This window comes from Macaca mulatta, chromosome 3, assembly GCF_049350105.2.
Source record: "Macaca mulatta isolate MMU2019108-1 chromosome 3, T2T-MMU8v2.0, whole genome shotgun sequence".
Classification (NCBI taxonomy): domain Eukaryota; kingdom Metazoa; phylum Chordata; class Mammalia; order Primates; family Cercopithecidae; genus Macaca; species Macaca mulatta.
Window position 1 is genome coordinate 167,524,969 of NC_133408.1, and position 22,127 is coordinate 167,547,095.

The window sequence follows — 22,127 nt, forward strand, 5'->3', positions numbered from 1 at the left end:
AATGGTGTAAACCCGGGAGGCGGAGCTTGCAGTGAGCTGAGATCCGGCCACTGCACTCCAGCCTGGGCGACAGAGCGAGACTCTGTCTCAAAAAAAAAAAAAAAAAAAAAAAGACTAATTTTGGCAGAAATACCATATAAATGATGCTAAGTTCTCCTCAGTGCACCATATCAGTGAGGCACACCGTGTCTTTGTCACATTACTAGTGTTGATAACTGTAATTACTTGATTAAGATGGTGTCTGTCAGGTTTCCTCAGTGTAATTTTAGGTATAAGTATTTTATGTAATAAAGTAATCTATTTTATATAATAAGTAATACATATTTTAACCTATTCATTATTTAGTAATACATATTCTTTGGTAGGAGATAGCTAAAATATTTATGATGTATGATACATAGTATATGTCATATATAAACATATAGTATATATTATATATAATAGATATCATGTAATGTTTATTATATATGATATGTAACTATATTATGTAGTGTATATAAATAATATGTAACTAGTACTTTATGAGAAGCTATTTTGAGATTCTATACATATCTTTTCTTTTTCTTTTTTTTTTTGAGACGGAGTCTCGCTCTGTTGCCCAGGCTGGCTTACAGTGGTGTGATCTCAGCTCTCTGCAGGCTTTGCCCCCTGGGTTTAAGCAATTCTCCTGCCTTAGTCTCCCGAGTAGCTGGGACTATAGACACACGCCCCCTGCCTGGCTAATTTTTGTATTTTTAGTAGAGACGGGGTTTTGCCATGTTGGCCAGGCTGATCTCCAACTCCTGATCTCAGGTGATCCACCTGCCTCAGCCTCCCAAAGTGCTGGGATTACAAGTTTGAGCCACTGTGCCCGGCCTCCATTAATGATTCTTATTAGTGTGATTTGTTGGCATACGATTATTTTCTAATTCCATTATCAATTCTACATTTATTAGTTGTTGTTCAACTGTAATAGAGAACTTTCTCTTCCACATTTTTTATTCATGTATTTATTCAATGGATTATAATCTATTACTATTAATTATGTTGATTTTCAAGTTGTCCCAGTTTTGGCTAATGAGAGCTCTTGTAAGCTGGTTCTTATGTCATTTTGTTATGTCCCCATTATTCTTTGAACACTTTCTTTTCTTCTGACACAGCAAGGTATTCCAGGCTCATATTGTGCTTTCCCTGCCCCAACCCTGGAATCAGCTGTTTCTTCAAGAAGCGTTGGTTCTATTTAGCAGAGAAGAGTTTTCCTTCCTTCCCTTTCCTTCCCCTTCCTTCCCCTTCCTTCTCCTTCCTTCTCCTTCCTTCTCCTTTCCCCTTCCTCCGTTCCTCCTCCTTCCTCCCTTCCTTCCTCCCTCCCTGCCTGCCTGCCTGCCTCCCTGTCTCCCTGTCTCCCTGTCTTCCTGTCTTCCTGCCTCCCTTCCTGCCTTGCTCTCTCCTTTCCTGCCTTCCTCCCTCCCTTCCTACCCTCCTCCCTCCTTCCTACCCTCCTCCCTCCTTCCTACCCTCCTCCCTCCTTCCTATCCTCCTCCCTCCTTCCTACCCTCCTCCCTCCTTCCTACCCTCCTCCCTCCTTCCTACCCTCCTCCCTCCCTTCCTACCCTCCTCCCTCCTTCCTACCCTCCTCCCTCCTTCCTACCCTCCTCCCTCCTTCCTACCCTCCTCCCTCCTTCCTACCCTCCTCCCTCCTTCCTACCCTCCTCCCTCCTTCCATCCCCACCTGCATTCCTGCATTCCTTCCAAGAAACAGGAATGTTTAGCCAAGATCTGGGTGCTAGGTGTACCCATTGCTACTGGGGTATCATAGTTTTTGGGCCCTCTTCCTTAGTGGATGGAGCCAGGAAGTACTTGTGTATGTAAACAACACACATATATCTCTCTTTTTATATTTATCTGTATATATTAAAAAGCAAGGATTTACTTGTAATCTAACAGAATTTTTTTTTTTCTGGCCTTTCTGTATTTGTAACTCCCCTCTGAGAAACTTAGCTCTCATTATCCTCTAGGTATGATTTACTCAGTTCCCCTGTAGGTGACAAATCTGCTCACACTAGCTGAGTCTTCAGCTTTCTGTGACCTGCCAGCAAGTGCTGGTTTAATCTTCAGGTCCTAGTATCCTGCCAGCTTGCGCTGACCAAGGGGAGTCTTTATAGCTTTTTTGACCTGTTGGTAGCTTAAGGTGATTTAGCCATAGGATTAGTCACCCTTAAAATAAAGACTGCCTAGCATCATAGCAGAAAATTAGCATCTCTTTTGTTTTTGGAGAAAAAAAAATGCTTTGCTTTTAGGCATTTTTTTCTTTGAAATATTTCCAGCTTCCTTTTAAACTTCTTGGAAGGCTTGAGCTGGGTTTATTTTTTTTCCTCCAAATTTAATGTGCTTTTGGTATTTGTCTGGAATTGAAATAAAGTACTTTTAAAAATGATCCCAGTTTTTCTGTGATGTATTTAGTGTTTAAAACAAACACCTTATTTTGGCCAGGTGCAGTGGCTCATGCCTTAATCCCAGCACTTTGGGAGGCCAAGGCAGGCAGATCACCTGAGGTCAGGAGTTTGAGACCAGTCTGGCCAACATGGTGAAACCCCATTTCTATTAAAAATACAAAAATTAGCTGCACTTGGTGGCACACACCTGTGGTCCCAGCTACTTGGGAGGGTGACGCATGAGAATCACTTGAGCCTGAGAGGTGGAGGTTGCAGTGAGCCGAGATCGTGCCATTGCACTCCAGCCTGGGCAACAGAGTGAGATTCCATCTCATAAAAACAAAAAACAAAAAACCTTCATTTTTTTTCCCTTATTAAAACATTTTTCTTCACTAGAGGTTTATACATTTACCCCAGTAGTATATGTTTGATTCCTTTTTCCCATCAGAATGTTATTTTTAGGAGTCGTGATAACTGTTAGACCTAAATTCTCAGTGGCTGTTAAGTATCAAACTTCTTGATTTTTAGTGTATACGTTTAGATGCACGCTCCAGAAATTCTGGTTTTTCTGACCTATTAGAATCATTATTCAATAAAATTATATGTAGTAGTTAATCTTATTGAGTGGTTTGGTGCTCTAGTCTGTCTTTATGCTTTGTTTTCTCAGATTATAACACTTCGGAAATTCAGAAAAGCTCCTTTCTGAAGGGGAACATGGGAAGAGAATAATGAACACTGATCACTGCAGTAACTTTCCTTTACCTTTAATAGCCTGAGTACTTGACCCTTGCCATTTGATAGAGGAGAAAGTCCCCTCTATATAGTGATACTCTTTTTTTATGTCCTGGAGTCAGTTAATTTTTTGTTCCTCCTCTGGTAAGTTAACACATAACTGTTACCTATCCTGAAAGATTTTCTTTTGACAGCTGGGGTAGACTTCTCTTAAATGACACTTCACATTTGTCTGCTATGTGTGGTTAGTTCTTCCTGAGTTGTTCTGTCTTATTTCTGAGTAAATAAGTCTTGATCTCCCAGGTCCTTGGCAACAGCAGAGCTCAGCGTGGGGTAGTGAGGACTTGGCTTTGCAGAGAACCATTGTCCTGGAGACAGTCCTGACACTGGTTTCCAGGAGGTTGAGTGAGTTCCTTCATGGTGAAGGCTTCGATTGTGAAGGCTAAGCTACAGTCTTGGTTGTGTTCTTTTATGTAAGTCATCAGTATTTTGGCTCGTGGTTCTCATATCACAGATTTAGTATTTGGGGTTTATTAGCAAGTACACTGGGAAAACCTGTGTTCTAGCCCTGATGCCATCTTACTGTGCCATAGTTTTCTCATCTGTAAAATGAGGATAAGGGTCCTGTCCTGCTTTCTCAGGGCATTGATGTGAGGATGAGAAGGGGAGGAGAGCAGGGAAGGAAGGGAAGAGAGATTAATGTTCTTTTAACATTTATTGACTTACCTTCTTGATTTCAAGGAGTCAGGGATCTTATGTAATAATCCAAATAACTCAGAGGAGATAGTGGTATTATCTTCATTTACAGATGAAGGAATATCACAGTGTGCAGAATGATTTTCACTTGAGTTTGTGTTCAAACTCAAGGCTGTATAATTTCAGAGCTCATGGTTGTTCCAATTAGCCACACCATCTGAGGCTATGATTGCCAGTGATTGCCAAGACAGTTTGTCAAGTATGAAGTTCAGTACAAACTAAAGGGATGATACTTATTACCGTCACCCCAGAGGACAGAGATTTGGAAATAAGTACTTAAATCTACTTTCCAATGAGTGGGTATCTTAACTGATACATCAGGGGAATTAGATTACAGGTTATCAGTCTAAATCTGACTGAATTCAGTGGTGAGAGAATTTCTGTGACTTTGATATTTTCTTTCTTTCTTTATTTTTGAGACTCAGTTTCGCTCTTGTTGCCCAGTCTGGAGTTCAATAGCCTGATCTCGGCTCACTGCAACCTCTGCCTCTTGGGTTCAAGTGATTCTCCTGCCTCAGCCTCCTGAGTAGCTGGGATTACAAACGCCTACCACCACATCCAGCTAATTTTTGTATTTTTGGTAGAGACGGGGTTTCACCATGTTGGCCAGGCTGGTCTCAAACTCCTGACCTCAGGTGATCCACCTGCCTTGGCCTCCCAAAGTGTTGGGATTACAGGCGTAAGCCACTGCGCCTGGCCATGATATTTTCTTTTATATCCCTAGAGGAATGTCCATCTTTTTCTATTGTACATACTCTTCCAATCTTTATAGCAGACCACACTTTGAGCCATTTCTTACAACAACAATGTTGGCTATATTTATTGCGTCCCTGGGTTGGGCTCTGTGCTAAGTGCTTTTATTTTGTTTCATAACAACTCTTCATTTTATTTTTATTTCAGCAACAGATTGACAAACTGGATCGTAACAACTTATATATATTCTTATGTATTTATTTTATAAATGATGAAACAGAAGCTAATGGAGCCAATTAAATAACTTTCAAAGGTCACTGCTGACATTGATTTGATTCTGAAACTAAATTCTTATTGCCATATACTGCGGCTCCTTCTCTGATTATAAAAACGAGCAGTTTGTGTAACTTGAATTGCTTCAGAATTTATTTTTGCCATGCACTTGCTATTCAGACGACCATAAAACTAGTTTTCATCTCACTTGCTTGTCATAATGCTTTATATCAGGGGTTGGCAAACTTACTCTGTAAAGGGCCAGGTAATAAATATTTTAGGCTTTGCCAGCCATATGGTCTCTGTCGCAACTACTCAACTGTGCCATTCTAGTGCGAAAGCAGCCCTAGACAATACATAAATGAATGAGCTTGACGTGTTCCAATAAAACTTTATTTATGGACACTGAAATTTGACTTTCATACTCTTTTGCATGTTGCATAATCTTCTTTTGATGTTTTTCCAACCTTTTAAAAATGTAAAAACCATTTTTAGCTCATGGACTGTACAAAAACAGGCTGTAGGCTGGATTTGGCTAGTGGGCTGTAGTTTGCCGATCCTGCATTTTATCGTTTTGAAGTTTTCTTCTTTGCGTCTCCTTTTTGGGTGTTCTTTTGTAATATTGGACTCTAAGTCAGCTTGCCTTGCAGATGGTACGGTTTAATAAATGTTGGTATGATTTGGGACAGTCAACTCAATGGAAGCTTTACTTGCTTAGTGATTTGGTGTCCAACACCTGTTCTACTGGCACATATAAACAGAGATTTTAATTGGGAAAAAGATTTAATCAGTAGGTAACCTCAGATACCATTTTAACAGAAATCAGCTCCCAAATGCTTGTTTGTGTGTGTGGCATAGTGGAATATCAGAATTGGGAAACTTCAACCCCAATCCTTGTTCTACTGTCAATCCTGGTTATTTTAGGCAAAAGTTACTTTACCTGTCTTGCTCTCAGATTTCTCAGCTGTAAAATAAAAGGGCCCAGATTAAATGCTGTCTTTATCTGAAGTCTCTCTATAGATGATTATTGTGGTCCTCCTGAGATTTAAACTTCCTATATGTAAGCTGAGGCCTGATTTTTGGCACAGTTGGCTTGGGAGCAGCAACTTGTGCTTGTATCTGCTGGGTCTGCAAGTGTATCCAGAGCCAGTGAGTCAGCGCTGCCATGAGCTCCTGGGCTTCTGGTTCATTGGATTTGAATGTTGGGCCCTCTAATTTAGGTTTGCATCTTGTTCTTGCCAGGAAAAAAAACAAAAAACAAAACAAAAACACACACACACAAAACAAACAAAAAACTGGCTGTGTTGGTGAGTATTCTGGGAAAGGCCTCCCAGACCACACAGCTTATGTTGTTTTGGGATTGCTTGCTTTGTCTAAATGACTTTTTAATTTTCAAGAGATGATTCTTCCTGTGGAGGCAACAGCTCTGGCTGCCAGGAAGCTTTTTCCTGATATGCTTTTTGAAATATTCCCCAGTTGAGTTTCCTTTTAGTTACTCTTTCTTTCATTCAGTTTCTTTAGATGTTTTCATTTCATTAAAGGGGATCCAATAGGATCAGACTTTCCCTCCTCTTTTTACAGCAGCTCCTTCCCCATCCCCTGATGGTATTTTTAGGTGTAGAAAACACCTTGTCCGGAGGTAAGTCCCTGGCCTGCTTCTTTGCCACTCTGACATAGAGTCCCTGCATGTGCAGCCTTTGGGTTGTGATAGTTGAAGAATGGCATCATGGACCCCTCAGCTCAATGCCTTTCCTGGTTCTCCTTTCTGTGTGACACACAGGATGCTCTCTATATTGTTTCTGAGAAGAAGCTTGTATTGCTTCTGGCCATTTTCATCCTTTTTAGAGCTTTGTAGATTTCACTGAAGTTCTGTCTTTTTCCTGTGGCTTCCTACCTAGTTATTTCTAGAAGATTTGAAGGTTTATACTTATAGCCTCTTCTGGGGTGAGTCACCATGCCTGACTTTTGCTTCTCAGTCTGCTGCCATTTAAAAAAAAATTTGTTAATGTTTTTCAGCTAGCATCTAATCTTCCTGCAAGAATATGGAAGTCTCTGTAGTGAAATACACATTTTATGTCCCCATGTTTTTGTACTTCTGTATTGGACCTTAACATTTTTTTTTGGATATAATTAACGTACCATAAAGTTGACACTTTAAAAATATATAATTCAGTAGCTTTTTTACTACAATTGTATAACAATTAGTACTAATTTGGGATATTTTTATCATGTCCAAAGAAATCTGTATCCATTAGTATATTCCCCACTCTCCCCTCCTATCAGTCCCTGGGAACCACTAGTCTATGGTCTGTCTATGGATTTCCCTATTCTGGACATTTCATATAACGGGAACAATTCAGTATGTGGCCTTTTGTGTGTGGCTCAGTAACTAAGACTTAACATGACGTTTTCAAGGTTCACCCATGTTGTAACATCTATCAGTACTTAAGCTCTTTTTATTTCTGAATGATATTCCAGTTGTATGGATATACGACATTTTATCACAAGTTGACAGCTGTTGATGAACATTCGTTGTTTTCTCTCTTTTTTTGGCTATTATTAATGATGTTGCAATGAGCATTGGTGTACATGTTTCTGTGTGCACATGTTTGTATTTCTCTTGGATATATACACCTAGGAGTGAAATCCCAGGGTCATATGATAACTGTTTAACTTTTGAGAAACCTCCAGACTGTTTTCCAAAGCAGCTACACCACCCATAAGATATGAGGGGTCCAGTTCTTATACATCCTTGTCAACACTTGCTATTGCCTGTCTTATTGATTTTAGCTATCCTAGTAGTGGTGAAGTGGTATGTCATTGTAGTTTTGAATTGCATTTCTCTGATGACTAATGATGAAGAGCATCTTTTCATGTGCTTTTTGGACATTTATATTGTTTGGATAAATGTCTCCAACTTACTTTAATTGGGTTGTTGTTTTCTTGTCAAATTATAATAGCTCTTTATTCTAGATGCTAGACCCTTGTCAGATATATGAGATAAGAGTCTAGTATTCAGAATTTGCAAATACTCCTATTTTTTTCTTTCTTGATAGTGTCCATTGAAGCACCCTGTTTTTAATTTTTATGAAGTCCAATTTATTTATTTATTTTTAAGTTGCTTGTGTTTTTGGTGTCACCTAAGAAACCATCACCTAATGCAAGGTCATGTAAATTTACACGTTTGTTTTCTTCTAAGACTTTTATAGTTTAACTCTTAAATTTAGGTCTCTGGTTCTTTTTGAGTTATCTTTTGTATATGGTATGACGTAGAGGGCCAACTTCATTCTTTTGCACATGGAGATCTAGTTGTCCCAACACATTTTTGTTGAAAGGATTACTCTTTCCCCACTGAATTATCCTGGCACCCTTGTGGAAAATCAGTGGGCCATAAATGTATGGATTTGTATTGGGCCTTCTTTTTGTGATATTTGTCATCAGATGTCTGCCCTTGTTCTTTATGTTGGTTCTTCATACAGGTAGATATTGCTGTAATAGTATACCTATTATACTATCTTAACCAGCGGATATGCCTGTTAAGCCAGTCCTCTTTGCAGAGCTGATAAAATGCCATTCTCAGACCAAAGTGATTTTTGCTCTTGGGCTGGGAAAAAATATTGGCTTCATTGACATACAATTTCTGTACCTTCCCTTTCTTTGCCCTTAGTGTGGCTGGGTTTTTGTATAAGAAGTTTTCTGTCTTCTTGTGTCATTGGCCTCGGAGTTAAAGAGTTAAACAAACCAAGTCATTTATCAGAATCTAGTGAAGATTTAATGTGGTGTTCCTGTTGCTGGGCAACATTTTAGTGGCTGCCCATATAGTGTTTCACTGCAGGTAAATCTCACAGTAAACCTGTAAGTGGGTTTGAGCAGTTTGAGTCCCCAATTTTCCTTCCCAGCTGCGTTGTTTCAGCCTTTGTAACCATGTGACTTGTGCCCTGAAGCCAGGTCCTTTGAATCACACCACGTCCCTCTGCAACCTTTATTGGCAGAACTGAGAAATGTCTAATCCATAACCTCAATCAAACTGACTCATTGTGACACCTGGTTTCACAAACCTCCTGCTGTATCAGGTAGTTCTAAGATCATTTTTCTAGAATGTCATTTTGTTAATGTAATTGGATAAAGCAGTAACCATTTGACTTTCTTTCTATGCTCTATAAATTAGCAATTAAGGATAATTACTGCATCCATGAAAGTTTGCAACATGAATCAGCACAGCTTTGGCAGACTAATTACCCATGACAGTTTCTTCTCAATCTTAACATTATTCTCCTGAAATTAAAATTCTGGTAAACAACATATTATACTTAGATGTGATGTTTATTGTTTGTCAGTCTCACCCTACTAGAATGTCAGCTCCTCAAGAGCAGAAATTTTTGTCTGCTTTGTTTCACTGAAACATGCCACTTGCCTAGAACAATGCCTGCACATAGTAGGCACTCAGTAAGTTTGTAGTTAATTAATAAGTGAATAAATCAAGGAATAAAATTATAACAATAATTACTTGGCAGGTCTTCCTGAGAAGAAAAATGGCTTGTTTTGGTGCCATATGAGATGTAAATTGTCAAGCATATAGACCCTTGGCCTTTTTCATATTTTACCTGGACATTTAAAGTATTTTTCCCCCAGAAGGTATTTCTCCTTGGTTTTATTTGGTGGAGACTGTTAGCTACAAGAAGGCCATTACAATGTTTTCATTGAGGGAGAACTTGAATAAAGACTGTTGGCGAGTGAGACAGGTGAGAGAGTTTAACAGTGGTTGGCAGATGAAATGGAAATAGCAAAAAGGAGGTGTAGTGTGTTTTTGTTTGTTTGTTTGTTTGTTTTTTGAGACAGAGTCTTGCTCTGTCACCCAGGCTGGAGTGCAGTGGCACAACCATGGCTCACTGCAACCTTGACCTCCCAGTCTCAAGCAATTCTCCTACCTCAGCCTCCCAAGTAGCTGGCACTATTGACGTGCACCACCACACCCGGCTAATTTTCTTGATTTTTAGTAGAGATGAGGTCTTGCTGTGTTGGCCAGGCTGGTTTTGAACTTCTAAGTTCAAGCAGCCCTCTCGCCTTGGCCTCCCAAAGTGCTGAGATTACAGTCTTGAGCCATTGTACCCGGCCTGTAGTGTGTTTTGAATGATTTCAGTTTCTGTGAGTAGTAGGAGGGAAACTAGTTCTTCCCTAGTAGAAATAGTTCTCTTACTTCCATAATGGTGTCCAGTGAGTCTCTTCTTACGTCTGCACCAAGGCAATAGCCAAATGAGGGGAAGAGAGTTTCAGAGGAAGGGTGCACACATACCAGTCCTCTCCTCCTAGAGGAGTAGGAATAGCAGTACCTGCCGCAGTGAATCTATTTCTTTTGCTTAGGAAGTTGAATTGGTGACTGCTGCTTGAATTCATATATTCAATGGTATAAAAGGTGTAGAGAGCCTATAGAGTAACAATCATCTCTGTAACATTGATTCAAGCGTTAACTGTTGTCTGAATGGCATTTTTGGCGCAACAATGCAAGGAAGTTCTGACAGCAGCCTTTAGCATTCAGGGAGAGGAGAGGGCATACAAAGGAGTTTTGCACAATTACTGTGTACAGGTTGTTTGTCAAAGCCCTTAATGGGGCCAGGGTAATAGTTGTAGACCCATTGTCCCCAGGGATCCGGTTTACTAGGCAGAGGCATTAGAGAAGTAATACCTTTCTGATATTTAGAGATGAGGGGCTCTTCTCATCAGTCCCTCTGTACTTGAGCTTCTCAGTTGCATTTGTCAGGCTTGAGAAACAAAGATGGTTTCCTAGGCTAGGTCAATGCTTGCTTATCAGAGTTGATCTTCGTCAGAGAGGATGAGTTTTCTTGTAAATAGGCCTTAGCTTTTACGACTGGGCTTTACCAAGAGGTCTCCTGGGAATGCGTTATTACTTTTTTGTGTGTGTGTGTGTGAAAACTTGACCAAAATTGAGCAGCAAGCACTAGAGACAGATGTTCTGGTTTGTGTGCTGTGTGTAGCTTGGCTGTCCTCAGCCTTATTTGGAATTCGTGCCCGAATGATTTCAAGTGCAGGTATTCTACACTATGCTCTTCTTGCTGTGTGTTTTGTTTCTGCCGCTTGTGAGAAAGAATTGAATATAAATGAGTCAGATCCAAGCTCTCCTTTTCTTCTTTGGCCCTTCTTATTCAGGAACTTCAAGCAGCCTCTACTGTAGTATACCTGTTCCTTCCTGGCTTTGTTTGGTTTGAGAGCTTATCTTTTGGAATGTCAGTTCCCTGGGATGATGCCTAGGACATGAATTCTCAGGATAGGGTGTTAGCACGGTTATGTGGCTACAAGTTTTAGGGTTTAATTGCTAATAACAGGATTAGGAAGTAGTCTTTTTGTATGTTTGTGCCATGGTATATAACCAGGGATTAAAATGACTTAGGCCAAGGTCTGTGTACTTAAGGTGTTGGGGATACTGAGACATTATCAGAATACTAATTTAATGTACAATTAAATATTATATATTGGAATGTACCATATTGTTTGATAGAATTTCCATAAAAAGGTAGTATGGATAAATGAATTGTGATATATTCATACAAAATCCTTGGTTAGGGTAATGGTGGGGTTCGGGAGAAGGGGCTGAAGGTAGAGAGGTGCACATGGAATCCAAAGTTCTGGCAATGTGCAATATTTCAGTTCTTAACTTGGGTGGTGGTTGCTCAGATGTTTACTTTTCTTATTTTTTAATTTGTACATGTGGGTTTAAATTCATTTGTGTATTTATATCAGTATTTAACACTTGAAAGCATTAGTTAAGGTGGAGAGGTGGGGAGCAATGCACTCTAAGTGAAAGGGGCAGCTTCCTTCCTTTCTCCTTTTTCTCTTCCTTTGATTCAACTTCCTCACAAGGATTATTCCTTTACTGAGAACTCCATGGTCTTATCTGAACAGTGTTCTGTGTTGACAGAACCCTCCAACCTTCTCACTACTAACCTTTCAGAAGCTATTTGTTATGAAGCGTGGAATTGAGAGTCTTTCAGATCTAGTGAAGCCAAGGCATGAGCCCCCACCTGTTTGTTGTATTATGAGTCTCTTCGCAAAGACAATTTGAATCACTTGGGTCATTTTTCCTTTATGGCTCTTCTTCCCTTCTTTCACTTGAAATCCTTTCTTCTTCTCCCCTGCAAATATTTTAAGGTTAATGCCGGTGAGTTTCAGAGCTCTTTTCACAGTTGCAAGTGGGTTCTATGTGTGACATCTTTGATTAGAGCGATAATAGGAGCCACTGACTGCACTTGGGAGCCTTAAGGTGCTTATTAGATTCTTATGTTTTAATCATGTAGGGCATGGGTTTTCTAGATTACTTCTGTATTTCTCTCTTGTACTGTCCACAAGAGAAACTCTAGGTATTACATCCACCTTAGCCTTGGGCATGCTCAGTTCCTCCCAAGGGTGTGTAGGGACTTCCTTCAGCTTCTCTTATTTTTCTTTTTTTGTTTGAGACAGTTTTGCTTTTGTTGCCCAGACTGGAGTGCAATGGTGCGATCTTGGCTCACCGCAACCTCCGCCTCCCAGGTTCAAGTGATTCTCCTGCCTCAGCCTCCTAAGTAGCTGGAACTACAGGCATGCGCCACCACTCCCAGCTGATTTGGTAGTTTTAGTAGATATGGGGTTTATCCATGTTGGTCAGGCTGGTCTCGAACTCCCGACCTTGGGTGATCTGCCCGCCTTGGTCTCCCACAGTGCTGGGATTACAGGTGTAAGCCACTGTGTGTGGCCCCAGCTTCCCCTTTTCTTAAGCCTTTCATTGTTTGCTTCAATCTGAGAATGGAAAGTGTTGATGGAGATATTAATTCCTTAATAATTGGGAAGAATGCAAGGGGTGGTACTTGCTAGGATGAAATTATAGAGGTCATTAATCTGCATGTCTCACATGCCTTTTTACCCTGGTCTGTTTATTCTATGACTTTTCTATTGTTGGATTTCTGGGTCGATTATTTCAGAATTTGGCCCAAGGTGTTATGTAGGTATTTCTCTTATAAAACTAAAAACAATTCTGTTTATTTAGTCATTCAGCAGATGACTTTGCATGCCTTTGAAGTGCAAGTGCTATTTGAAATGTTGGGGATACGGTGGTACACAACCTGCATTATGGTGATATGGCCTCTGGACCATTCATTTTCTTTCTTCCCCCTCCTTAGGTCCTCTCAGGATGCGCCATCATTGTCCGAGGTCAGCCGCGTGGTGGGCCTCCTCCTGAGCGGCAGATCAACCTTAGCAACATCCGTGCTGGAAATCTTGCCCGCCGGGCGGCCGCCACACAACCTGATGCAAAGGATACCCCTGATGAGGTAGGTGTTTCCTGAGGCCATTGTGAGCCTGTGGACTTAGGTAACAGCCCACTGTCTTCTGTGGCTGATGCCATTTTGATGTACTTTCTTTGTATTTTGAGTATATTTTTATCATAGAACTGCTGATTCTGGATGTGCCCACAAGCAACTTGTATCTGTTGTTTATATGTTTACTACCTTTAGTGACAGTCGAAGTCTTAGAGCTTTTTCTTGTACCTTTTGCCACAGACTTAGATTTGTCGTGTTTTCACTACTACTTTTCTTGGAGTAGGTTAGGAACATTTCCTGGGTAGCCTCAGGCATTTGAAATCACCATTGGTTACGGCAGAGCACTTTTATTAATTTATTTTTGAATTCTTCATTCATTTACGTTGTTCAAAATGCAGAAGGATATATAGTGAAAAATCGAGTACTTCCCCTGAGACAGCTGATGTTAGTAGGGTCTTGTGTCTCCTTCCAGAGATAGTTAAAACCTATATGATCAGACGCTTTCATTTTCATAAATGGTAACATGCTATAAATGCTAGGCCCATATTTTATTATTTTATTAAAGATTCTTTTTCTTTAAGGTTCAGAGGGTACATTTGCATGTTTGTTACCTGGGTGTATTGTGTAATGTTTGGGATTGGGCTTCTAGTGTATCCATCACCATAATATTGAACATTGTATCCAACAGATACTCTTTTAATTCTCACCCCCCTCACTCCTTCCCTTTTGGAGTCCTCAGTGTCTATTATTTCTATCTTTATGTACATGTATACCCATTGTTTAGTTCCCACTTATAAAAGTGAGAACATGTGATATTTGATTGTCTGCTTCTGAGTTAGTTCACTTAGGATACTGGCCTCTAGCTCCATCCATGATGTTGCAGAGGACGTGATTTCAGTCTTTTTATGGCTGCTCATTCTTTATTACTGATTTGTTTTGTTTTGTTTCATGACAAAGTCTCTTTTGCCTAGGCTGGAGTGCAGTGGTCACCATAGTCTTAACCTTCCAGGCTCAAGTGATCCTCCCACCTCAGCCTCCTGGGAGTAGCTGGGACTCCAGGCGTGTGCTATCATACCTGGCTAATTTTTATTTTTATTTTTTTTTAGTAGAAACGAGGTCTCACTAGTTTGCCCAGCCTTGAGTTCCTGAATTCAAGCAATCCTTCTGCCTTGCCCTAAAGTACTAGGATTACAGGCGTGAGCCACTGCGCCTGGCCTGTTACAGATTCTTAATCTGGGATCCGTGCACCTCTGAAGGCATATACTAATTCCATGAAATGCAAAATTTTATGTAAACATGAATTGTTTTAGAGAGGGAGTTTTTAAAATCAGTTTCTTAAGGGAACTTGTGGCTCAAAAGTAGTTAAGAGCCATTGTTTTATGGTGATTTGAGAACCTTCTGTGCCTGTGTCCCATCATCTCCTCCATCCTTCCCCCACACCCCTCGGCCTCTAATGCCCGGCCCCCTTGCCTTCTTTGTGGTCTGCCTTTGACCCCTTAAGTTTCTGCTCTTCAGCAGCTGCTATGCGTACCAATTTGGCATTGTTTAGTCTTTTTGGCTTCTATACTTTGAAACATTGGTGCTTTGCTATCCTTTAGCAATGCTTTGGCTATCAGAAATGAAATTTCTGGGCTGGCCGTGGTGGCTCATACCTGTAAGCCAAGCACTTTGGGAGGCTGACTGGGGAGGATTGCTTGAGCCCAGGAGTTCAAGACCAGTCCTGACAACTGACAACATAGCAAGACCCCATCTCAAAAAAAAAAAAAAAAAAAAAAAACATTAGCCGGGCATGGTGGTGCACATCTGTAGTCTCAGCTAATTGGGAGGCGGAGGTGGAAGGATCACTTGAACCTGGGAGTTCAAGTCTGCAATGCATCATGGTTGTGCCACTGCACTGCAGCCTGGGTGATGGTGTAAGACCCTGTCTCAAAAAAAATTAAAAAGAAAAAAGGAACAAAATTTCTGGATTCCAATTATTTGTCCTTTGCCCCAACTTGATGATGTTGGGCAGGTTGGTACCCCAGCTTTTGTGTGCTATTCCCTGCCAGGGAGGTAAAGAAGAAAAAGCAAGAGTTCATGTGGATCTTTTGTTAACATTTAAGGAAAGCATTCAGTTTTTAAAATTATAATAAAGGGCATTTTGTTTTAATTAAGAAGTTAGTGAAGCAATGGTATAGATAATAGAGATAGAGAAAAACCCCCATAATTCTGCTACCAATAGGAATTAGACTAAATAGATTAAAATAAATTTAAGTAGATTAAAATCAGTTCTTTTTCATTGGTCCTCCATCAGGGACCGCAAATATTGAGAATATTAGTGTATACCTCAGGGTTGTTTAATGAGGATTAAACAAGATAACATGAAGTGCTTAGTGCATGCTTATAAAATACTTAATAAGTGTTAGTGTGGTAATCACTACTGCTCCTTGCTAATTTCTCTTACTACAGATACTCCTAATACTATTAGATCAACCACTGAAGATTAAATGTGTTTCAGCATTTTTCGCATTTTGGGCATTAACAAATGGGTGAACTAACGTTTCGAATAGTTTATTTTCCTATTGTGTAACAGCTTGATTGCTTCCAAGTGAAGAGTGTTGACCCTTCTTGGAGCTGACCAAGTCCATTTGCCCAGAAGGAAGAAGTAGTGTAGCCTCTAAGAAAGAAGGGTTGGATTTTAATTTCCTGTTTTGTGGATGAGAATCTTGGGCAGAGAAACACAAGGCCAGTTGGAACTTGTTCTAAAATATCATAACTGTATCCCATGTTAACAGGACAGTGGAATATTATCAGAACTATCCTAGGTGAAAGGATACTTTGTCATCTGATCCTAGCATTCTGTTATAGTTCCATATATTTATACAGTCTAGTGCTTTTTGCCTGTCCCAGAGTAACTCAGTCTCACTGTTTCTCCTGGTAACTCTTCAAAGATCCCTGTGAGATGAAATATTTGATAGCTGCAGATTTCATCTTTTCCTAGCCCATAGTCATCATTTCTCCTTCCTAATAATTCAGTGTCTCCTCAACCTGCAGTGATTTGGTTTTCCTCCTCCTGTGCCCTCAAAGCTGCATCGACATGAGTTACCAGTAATGCCAACTGATTGAAAAACCTGATTTCCCTGCTCTCATTTTGACTCCCTCACCCCCCACCCCAACGCTGACATCTAGGCCTTTAACAAGGCCTAGAGATTGTGCCTCCTTAAAACCTCTCTTATCCATCCTTGACATTTGATTAATACTGCTATTCTTTGTTCATCTCTGATGATGAACAAAGATGTTATTTGGATGTTGAAATAATAGTCTCTTTGCCCTCATTCTCCTTCCCTCTAATCCTTTCTCCATATGCTCTCAGATTTTTTTGAAACATAATTTTATTTTTTTCCAGACTCTTCAGTGGTTCCTCATATTCCAAGATACTTTAGTGATTCCTCATTACCTTTGTGACAAATCTAAATGCCTTAACCTGGGTTACAAGCCCATTTGTGATTTGACTTTTAGACTTCTCTTACTGAAACCCCTCTGGGATGCCAAGCCCCCACCATGCTGAAGAACTTAGGTCTTCTTCCAGGCTGGAGTCCTGCCTTCTGCCCTCAGCTCATGCTGCTCCTCCATCAGTAGTTCCTTCGCCACCTCTGTGGCTGATGAGCACCTGCTGTCTTTTAAGATTCAGCCACTTAAGAAATCACACCTGACATTTCCTTTCATCGTCCCGTCTTTGTGCTGTCAAAGCATTCACAACATTTCATTGCATGTTTACAAGTTGATGTATCTTTCTCTACTGGATTGCAAGCTCTCCAAAGAAGAGAACCTTTCTCTCATCTCTGTGTCTTTGTGCCTAGTCGGTACCTGACACAATACAGGTAAGCACTGAATAAACATTTAAGTGAATAATGAGGAAAAGAACCTGAGCATCTCCTTTTTGGGCGTTGAAAGATTGTGCAGTGTGGCACTACCCTTTCTCTCTGGCTTTCTATTTCTTTGGAGCATGTTTCGCTTTTTCACATTCAGGAATAATCAAGGATCTTATTGCTCATTTGCATCCCTTTGTATCACTATCCCAAATATGTTCACGTGATTATTCTTTGCCTTCTGTCATGAAATCATCATTCAAAGAAACTCAGCTGTCTCCTAAGTCCTGTGGCAATGAAAGCAGCTCCACTGTATGCCCCCAGCCATCCCTTCCCTGTTCCAAGCTAATCCCCAGTGTTGCCTAGCTACTCCAGGCAGCCTAGATACTGCATTGATGGGCACCATGGGAATTATATATTTATTTCCCACAGATTTATTGAGCTCCTGCTGTGGGTAAAGTTGTTTATGGTTTCATGAGAAATATAGAAATGAATGTCACAACCTCTAAAGAACTTACTCATTTAACTAAACACCACCTATTCCACAAAACCTATTGAAATAAAAAAAAAAAGAAATACTATCTTTAAAAAATAATAAAAGTGTCTGGGCGCAGTGGCTCATGCCTGTAATGCCAGCACTTTGGGAGGCTGAGGTGGGCGGATCACGAAGTCAGGAGTTTGAGACCAGCCTGGCCAACATGGTGAAACCTTGTCCCTACTAAAAATACAAAAAAAATTAGCTGGGCGTGGTGGCCTGTGCATATAATCCCAGCTACTCGGGAGGCTGAGGCAGGAGAATCGCTTGAATCCAGGAGGCAGAGGTTGCAGTGAGCCGATATTACACCACTGCACTCCAGTCTGGCGACAGAGTGAGACTCGTCTCAAAATTGAATAAATAAATAAATAAATAAAACAAAATTTAAAAAGGTAAAAAAAAAAAATTTGCTATTTTTGTTTGTTTTTGAGATGGAGTCTCGCTTTGTCTCCCATGCTGGAGTGCAGTGGTGCAATCTTGGCTCACTGCAACCTCCGCCTCCCAGGTTCAAGCGATTCTCCTGTCTCAGCTTCCCAAGTAGATGGGATTACAGGTGTGTGCCAACATGCCTGGCTAATTTTTTTTTTTTTTTTGTATTTTTAGTAGAGACGGGGTTTCACCATGTTGGCCAGGCTGGTCTCGAACACCTGACCTCAGGTGACCTGCCTGTCTTGGCCTCCCAAAGTGTTGGGATTACAGGCGTGAGCCTCCCAAAGTGCTGGGATTATAGGCCCGGCCATACTTTGCTGCTATTAAAAAAAAAAAGAAATGTCACAATCCTGCATTCATTGGAGCTGTTGAGGACTAGGGTAGCTGGGGAAAGGCGGCAGAGCAGGATTGTAAGTTACATATCCAGATGGTACAGTGGGATGGTTGGAAGAGAAAGAGGGACAAAAAGTATTGAGTGTTGGGCCATGTACATAGTAACTAGTTAAGGTTTTACATTGTGGGGTTTCATCTTGTCCTGGTAGTTTTAAGAGTCTGTCTGGTCAAAGAGAAGATTAGAATTAAAAGCTCAGTTTCATTGTGGTAGACATGACAACCTTGCTTGGGTCTGGAAGTGCTGAACAGGCTGCCAGATTGCCTGCAGTTGGACATTCTAAAGGAAAGAGTAATTTTGAGTCTCAACTACTTAAAAGCCACTTGCTTCTTAGATAGTACTCTGGGGCATCATTTGAATAGACCACAATTATTCTTCCTGTTAGACCATTCTGGCCCTTATTCGAATAAATGCTTTGAGCAAATTTCCTTATACCTGACTTTTAGAGTTGTTCTGCAAGCTTCTGTTAGGATAGACTTCTCCATCAGATAGCACTCTGCCTGGCTGTCCTTTGTGTGGACACATGGATAACACTGGCCTCACTTCCACAAGGGCTCTGTCCCAGAGCACTCTCTTGCCCTCGGGAGGAGTGATGTGGTCAGTTGCTCTCCTGCATAGCTCTTGGAGTCTCTTGATGGCCTCTCTTCTTATCTAATATCTTGTCCAGTTATTGAATTTGCCCAACTCTGGACGGAACACAACTTGAGAAGGCTTATTTAGGAAAGGAAGATTGCAGAAACTAGGTTATTTTTTCTTACATGGTTAGGCATATGTCCTTTGCAAGACCTCCAGTGTGGTTTTCTCTTATTGACCAGTAACTAGCCAGCTGGAAAACATGAGGTCCTAAGGGGAAGATGTTTCTTCAGCGAGCCTTAAAAGTTTTTTAGAAAAGTTCTGCCCGGTTGGTAGAAGTTGGAGGTTTCCCTGCAGGGGTTAGATATTTTCCTGTGAACTGACCCTTTGTAAGTGAGTTTTCACCAAAGTCTTGGCCTCCTTTAGGACCACTGGTCTTGTCAGAGCTTTTGCAAGTATTTAGGAAAGCTGTATGTTACTGGATTTTCAATATTAATACAGTACTCAGGACTACATCTTAAACTTATCTATAGCTTGGTGTGTTTTTAGAGTAAGTTGATCCCTAAGGTAATAAAAATGTGGAAGGCTTTGTTCATTGGTTCAATGCTGTTTCTGTGATGTGGTTGATAATTGGGATCATTTGTCAGTCAGACACTTTGGTGACTGGTATCTGATTTTATTTTTGGAGATTGGGGCGGGGGTTAGAAATGAGACATAAAATCAAGGTGAACTCGATACTGTCATTGAGCGAATTGCTCCTTTGTTGGCTGGTGCTTTGAAGAGAGGGCATGATGTGAGCGAGTATCCGTTCATTTTGGCGTCTTTGAGAACCCTTACTCAGGATCAGTTCTCTAGAACCTCATGATTTATGTTATGTAACAGTACTGTTTTTATAAATACCAGCCCAGCAGGTTGGTGGACCTGCCACCTTTTGATTGGTTTCTGGTTTCTTAGAAGTCATACGGATATTTTTCTTCTAGAAAAGCTTGTTGGGTGAGTTCATGGAATAATTAGCATGGACCAAAGAGGTTAGCAGAGGTTTGCTTTCGGGCCACCAGTTTACTGTTTTGCCTTTACTGTGTGTAGCATGAGTTCTGTGGTTTGAAGAGATTATAATAGACAATGTATGCTATTGTGTATCACTTTTCCCTTTTATATTTTGCATTTTTTTTCAGCATGTGAGCTCCTACCGATCATATGCTCCTTGAACACCTACCCCATCCCTCCCCATTTCGGTTCTAAGTGAACTTGGGACATTAAACCAGGTCCAGACTATAAATTCAAGTGCCAGTGGCCACTGTGCCAATAGCTTCAGAGGAGAATCTCTGTTTGTCTGAACCATCCCAGGAGTGATAGGATGGGGAGGGGCAAAACCACCCCTTTGTGTATTATCTTGAGATGACATGGAGACTCTGCTTCCACTCTGTAGATGTGTGGCTCAGTCCTCGTGTCTGTGCATGGAACAGTGAGAGGAAGGAATCACCATTATCAAGGTGATTTTTTGTCAGGGGCTGGTACTGGTGTCCTCCCAAGGATGTTGGGACCTGTAAAGGCTTCAGACTAGAGCAGAAGTAGAAGAGACATTTGGGGGGATATCTTCTTACTATTGCTGATCTTTGAAGAGGAGGGTGGAGATGACTTAAATAAGGCTCTTACTTGAGCAGGGTATTCACTCTGAAATAAGAGCACTCGAATCATGTCCCTCCTCCAACATGGCTTTAACTGGTTTCAGGCTAGTTTAATAGGCAATGAAAGTGTTTTAGAAACTGGAAAGAGGCGGAGAAATGGAGGTGGTAGTTGTTATTTATGACTTCCCTCTGCCTAGGTGGGTTCCTGGAGCCTGGACTTCCCATTTGAAGGAGTGGGTTGATATATATATACGGCATTTAGAGCAGTGGCTGGCACATGGTATGTGCTATAAAAGCATTGGCAAATGTTATTCACAAAGTAAGCTATAACTCTGAACAGACAGTGATAGGGAAAAAGTCCTGCTGCCAGTGTCTGGAAAACTCTGAGGCCTGTTTTTAGTGCCTGTGCTAGTTAAACCAACTGCTGGACCCTCCTTTTTTATGAGCCCCCTAAGTGTGCGATCTGCATTGTGTGCATTTCATTTTTATATTCTCAAGGTCCAGCGCAGGGCCAGGACCATGGTAGGTACTCAGACATTTACTCAAAGAATGAAGTTGCTTGAATGCTGATTGGCATCTGAAACTAGGCAGTTCTCATGTGACATATTTGTTTTGTCTTTCAGCCCTGGGCATTTCCAGCTCGAGAGTTCCTTCGAAAGAAGCTGATTGGGAAGGAAGTCTGTTTCACGATAGAAAACAAGACTCCCCAGGGGCGAGAATATGGCATGATCTACCTTGGAAAAGGTGAGCTGCAGGGAAAGGACTCGTTTCTCTCAAGTCTAAAGTTCCTTTAAAGATCAGTTTTCTTGTGGTGGAAGGCCAATGTGGGTTCTGGTGGAGGAAGCTGTAGGACAGTTGGCTGAAGGCGTAAATGGAAATGCTTTAGGCCCTGAGCACATGGAATATATAGGTACAGAGGCACACCCCCAGTGTTTCTGTTCCTTGTGTACCCCTTTTCCTGCTTTCTTGGCTTGGTTTAGGTGCATGTAGTATGGAGTTGCATTCTTCCCCGTGTTAAGGCCATTAGCTCATGGAACTTAATGGCTCTGTGCTTCTAGGTCAGAATGCTAATTGAATTCGTATAGATTTCCTTTTGCATCTTCTATTTCTTCTATCTATCTTGTGGCGTTTCTTCTTCTCTTGGGAACTCTTTCGGAAAGGAAGATTTGTTGAGGGTCTGTGGTTTTTTGCAGCCTACATGTTTTGTTATGGAATGGAAGGAACACAGATGTCAGAGTTGCATAGATGTAGGTTAGAATTCTGATTTCCTGCCATGTGCCCTTACTTAACCCTTAACCTCTGTAAGCCCTTGTTTCTTCATTTGTAAGTTATTGGGAGAGTTGAAAGAGATAGTATAGGCCAGGCACAGTGGCTCACACCTGTAATCCCAGCACTTTGGGAGCAAGGCAGGAGGATCTCTTGAGCACAGGAGTTTGAGACCGGCCTGGGGCAACATGTGAAACCCTGTTTCTATGGAAAAACTAGCCAGGCGTGGTGGTGCACGCCTGTAGTCCCAGCTACTCAGGAGGCTGAGGTGGGAGGATCACCTGAG

The 22,127-nt window shown here is 41.1% G+C and overlaps 1 protein-coding gene across 5 annotated transcripts in view; it reads left to right on the forward strand.

Moving 5' to 3' along the window:
- Positions 1–22,127, forward strand: part of SND1 (staphylococcal nuclease and tudor domain containing 1) — a 439,060-nt gene that overhangs the window by 20,582 nt on the left and 396,351 nt on the right. For 3 of the 5 annotated variants that reach the window (XR_013415510.1, XM_077997258.1, XM_015134853.3), the window contains exons 2-3: positions 13,034–13,183; positions 21,199–21,319. Coding sequence is in view for 3 of the 5 variants with exons in the window: in XM_015134853.3 (XP_014990339.1) it covers positions 13,034–13,183; positions 21,199–21,319 (271 nt within the window). In the remaining 2 variants the exon portion in view is untranslated. Of the gene's footprint in view, positions 1–13,033; positions 13,284–21,166; positions 21,320–22,127 lie in introns of all 5 variants that reach the window. The other 2 variants (XM_077997257.1, XM_077997256.1) reach the window with 2 other exon arrangements.